At 54.4% G+C, this 3,022-nt stretch overlaps 1 protein-coding gene across 1 annotated transcript; it reads left to right on the top strand.

Annotated features, from left to right (window-relative positions):
- The first annotated feature begins 1,305 nt into the window (after nucleotides 1-1,305).
- On the top strand, nucleotides 1,306-2,544 carry LOC122408945 (uncharacterized). Its single transcript, XM_043416079.1, has one exon. It carries the CDS (start codon nucleotides 1,306-1,308, stop codon nucleotides 2,542-2,544), a length of 1,239 nt encoding a protein of 412 aa, XP_043272014.1.
- The last annotated feature ends 478 nt before the right edge of the window (nucleotides 2,545-3,022 follow it).

Below are 3,022 nucleotides of genomic sequence, written 5' to 3'. Positions count from 1 at the left end.
ATGGAGGCTATCGCAATAAGCAAAGGGCTCTACCTCAAACCCCACAAAAAGGGTTTCGGCCTGGAGATGCAAAAAAAAAGTCCGTCTGCCGAAACGCCCTCTAACGGACGCTGATCTGCTGAAGTACGCGCGAGAAATTCCCACTTTCGCGGCGTATTCATGCGAAACGCCATGCCGAGGGGTGGACAGCGATTTCGCGAATGCGGTATCGTTAATCTCGACGACAAGGAGGGGCCCGGGACGCACTGGGTAGCGTATCGAAAGATCGGCAAGGACGTCCGCTACTTCGACAGCTTCGGCGATCTGCAGCCACCTCGCGATCTCATGGATTACCTCGGCGTCCGCGAGGTCAAGTACAATCACGCGCGATATCAGAATTTCGGTACGTACGAGTGCGGCCATCTCTGCCTCAAGTTCTTATATAACCAGCTGTGAGCCGCCGCATCGACTCAGTCGCACGCGAAGCGACATGGGTGATTCATTGACCCTCAGTCTGACGGGAACGTCGTCGTTGCTGGAGGCGGAGTACTTTCCACCGATCGAGCTTTCGCCCGGCAAGAACTACGTTCTCGGCCTGGTGGAGTTTCTCACCTTCAACTCCATACCCAACATCGATATCGGCAAGAACAAGTTGTAGGCGGGTGAACAAGTGATCGTTTTGCCGACGGGCAACAACAACACACGCTGACAAGCTGACTCAAGCCCAACAACAACACGCTGCGCAGCCTGTTCAAGTGTGACCACAACGTGGACTTTCGTCCTGCCGACTCCATCGCGCCCCTGCTGGGCTTCGCCCCACGCGTACTGTCGGCCGATACGACTCACAGCTCCAACTTGCCGGTGGCTATTCTCAAGGTCAACGCATTGCGCGTCGAGTGCAACATCACGTCCGGCGCGTACATCAACGAGCACAAGGTTCACACGATTCACGAGTTCTTCCCGGCCGTGCCACCGGGATATAAGATCATCGAAGTCCCCTCGCAAGTCATTTATCTCCCGATCGCCGTCCGAGTCATTGATCATCTGCAACTGCGCATCGTCGATCAGGACGGAGCACTAGTGAATTTTCGCGGCGAAATCATTACCATCCGGCTGCATATTAGAGAAGTCAAGTAGACCATGGGCATCGTCTTCAACAGCAGAACCACTCCGGGCTATAAAAGAGCGACACCACATCGTCCAAGCATCAGTCGGCGAGGAGTGTCGAAAACGCTAACACGTCGCAACATTCAGTTCCTGCGGAGTCTCGGCCTTCGAGTCATCGGTGGTGGAAGAAATTAACTTGCGTGATATTTTGCTGCTGGAATGGAAGAGGCTTTGGACGTTCATTCGCCCGTCGTATTCGACGAGTCCGTCACGCATTACGAGATTCACGCGCATCAACCCTACACTTCGTCGGGCTTCGCCAACAGCGACGAGATTCGCATATCCATCCAACATCAGGACCTCTGCGTCCTACCAGCCCGAAGCTCGCTGCACATCTGCGGTAGACTCAGCAAAGCCGATGGAAATGCTGTAACGGCCACACAATTGGTGAACAACGCCATCTTGCATCTGTTCGAGGAAATTCGTTACGAGATCAATGCCATCGAGATCGACCGAAGCAAAAATGTGGGTTTGTCCAGTCTCATGAAGGGATACGCCTCCTTCAGTCCCAGTCAGACGGCCATGCTTGAAAACTCCGGCTGGCTCGACGTTGCGGAGGCTCAACAGCTGGACAACGCCGGAGGATACTTCGACGTATGCATCCCACTCGCCATGATCCTAGGTTTCGCCGAGGATTATCGCAAGATCGTCATCAACGCGAAGCATGAGCTCATTCTCACGCGATCAAGGCACGACATAAATGCGATTCTTCAAACGGCCATCGAGAACGGCGCCTTCGAGAATTACAAGATCGAAATCACGAGAATTAAGTGGTTGATGCCTTACGTGATGCTGTCGGACAAGCGCAAAATTCAGCTGCTCAGTCGCATTGACAAGGACATAGTCATGAGTTTTCGCATCTGGGAATTGTTCGAATATCCCGCGCTCCCGAGCACGACCAAACACGTTTGGACGGTGAAGACGTCGAATCAGCTGGAGAAACCGCGTTTCGTCATTCTCGCCTTCCAGACGAATCGAAAAGCCACTCGAACGGCGAACGCTAGCCGCTTCGATCACTGCGGCATTACCAACGTCAAACTGTTCCTCAACTCGCAGTGCTACCCTTACGGCAATCTCAATCTCGACGTGCAACGCAACCAGTACGCGCAATTGTACGAGATGTACGCCAACTTCCAGAGCGCGTACTACAACGAGAAGGATGCCGAACGCCTGCTGACGAAGGGTGACTTCATCGCACATGCGCCAATCATCGTGATCGACTGTTCAAAACAGAACGATACCCTCAAACTGGCTCCGGTCGACGTCCGTATCGAACTCGAGGCCGATTCGAATTTTCCCGCGGGAACCACTGCCTATTGCCTCATCTTGCACGATCGCATCGTAGACTACAATCCCATAAGTGCGACGTTAGGAAACGTCTGTAGTGGGGATGACTGAGGAGTAAGGATAAAATCCTCCTATAAAATGCGGGCGGCCGAGCGGAGTGCTCGGCATTCGTCATGGAGTACCTGGTGGACGTGCAGGGCTTCCAGTACCACAACTTCATAGTCAAAGAATTGGCCGTTGCTCCACTCAACTCGCCCGACTACCCGCTGGTCTTCCTGTTCCAACCACCGACACCGTGGAGCGAGATTCCCGCCAGGTACAAGGGTGTAAATCTCTGGCTCGAACGCAACTATCATCGTCTGCGCTGGAGCGCCGGGGACGTACCCTACTACGAGGTCGAGAACGTGCTTCGCTCGGTTCTACGCGATGCAAGCACCGTCTGCGTGAAGGGTGAGCAGAAACAACGGTGGCTCGAACAATTCGGGTTCAACGCGCGTGACGTGGTGGACTGCCCGTCGCTCAGGACCTCGTGCAAACTCGCTGCAGCATGCCCCCACCACGATTCACCCCATTGCGCGCTGCGAAACGT

The sequence above is a fragment of the Venturia canescens genome, chromosome 4, assembly GCF_019457755.1.
Source record: "Venturia canescens isolate UGA chromosome 4, ASM1945775v1, whole genome shotgun sequence".
Lineage (NCBI taxonomy): Eukaryota > Metazoa > Arthropoda > Insecta > Hymenoptera > Ichneumonidae > Venturia > Venturia canescens.
Note: the sequence above shows the minus strand (reverse complement) of the source record. Positions and strands in the feature narration are given on the sequence as shown.

Excerpts from the sequence above, each read along its gene's own strand:
- LOC122408945 (XM_043416079.1), top strand. The coding sequence starts at position 1,306 with ATGGAAGAGGCTTTGGACGTTCATTCGCCCGTCGTATTCGACGAGTCC.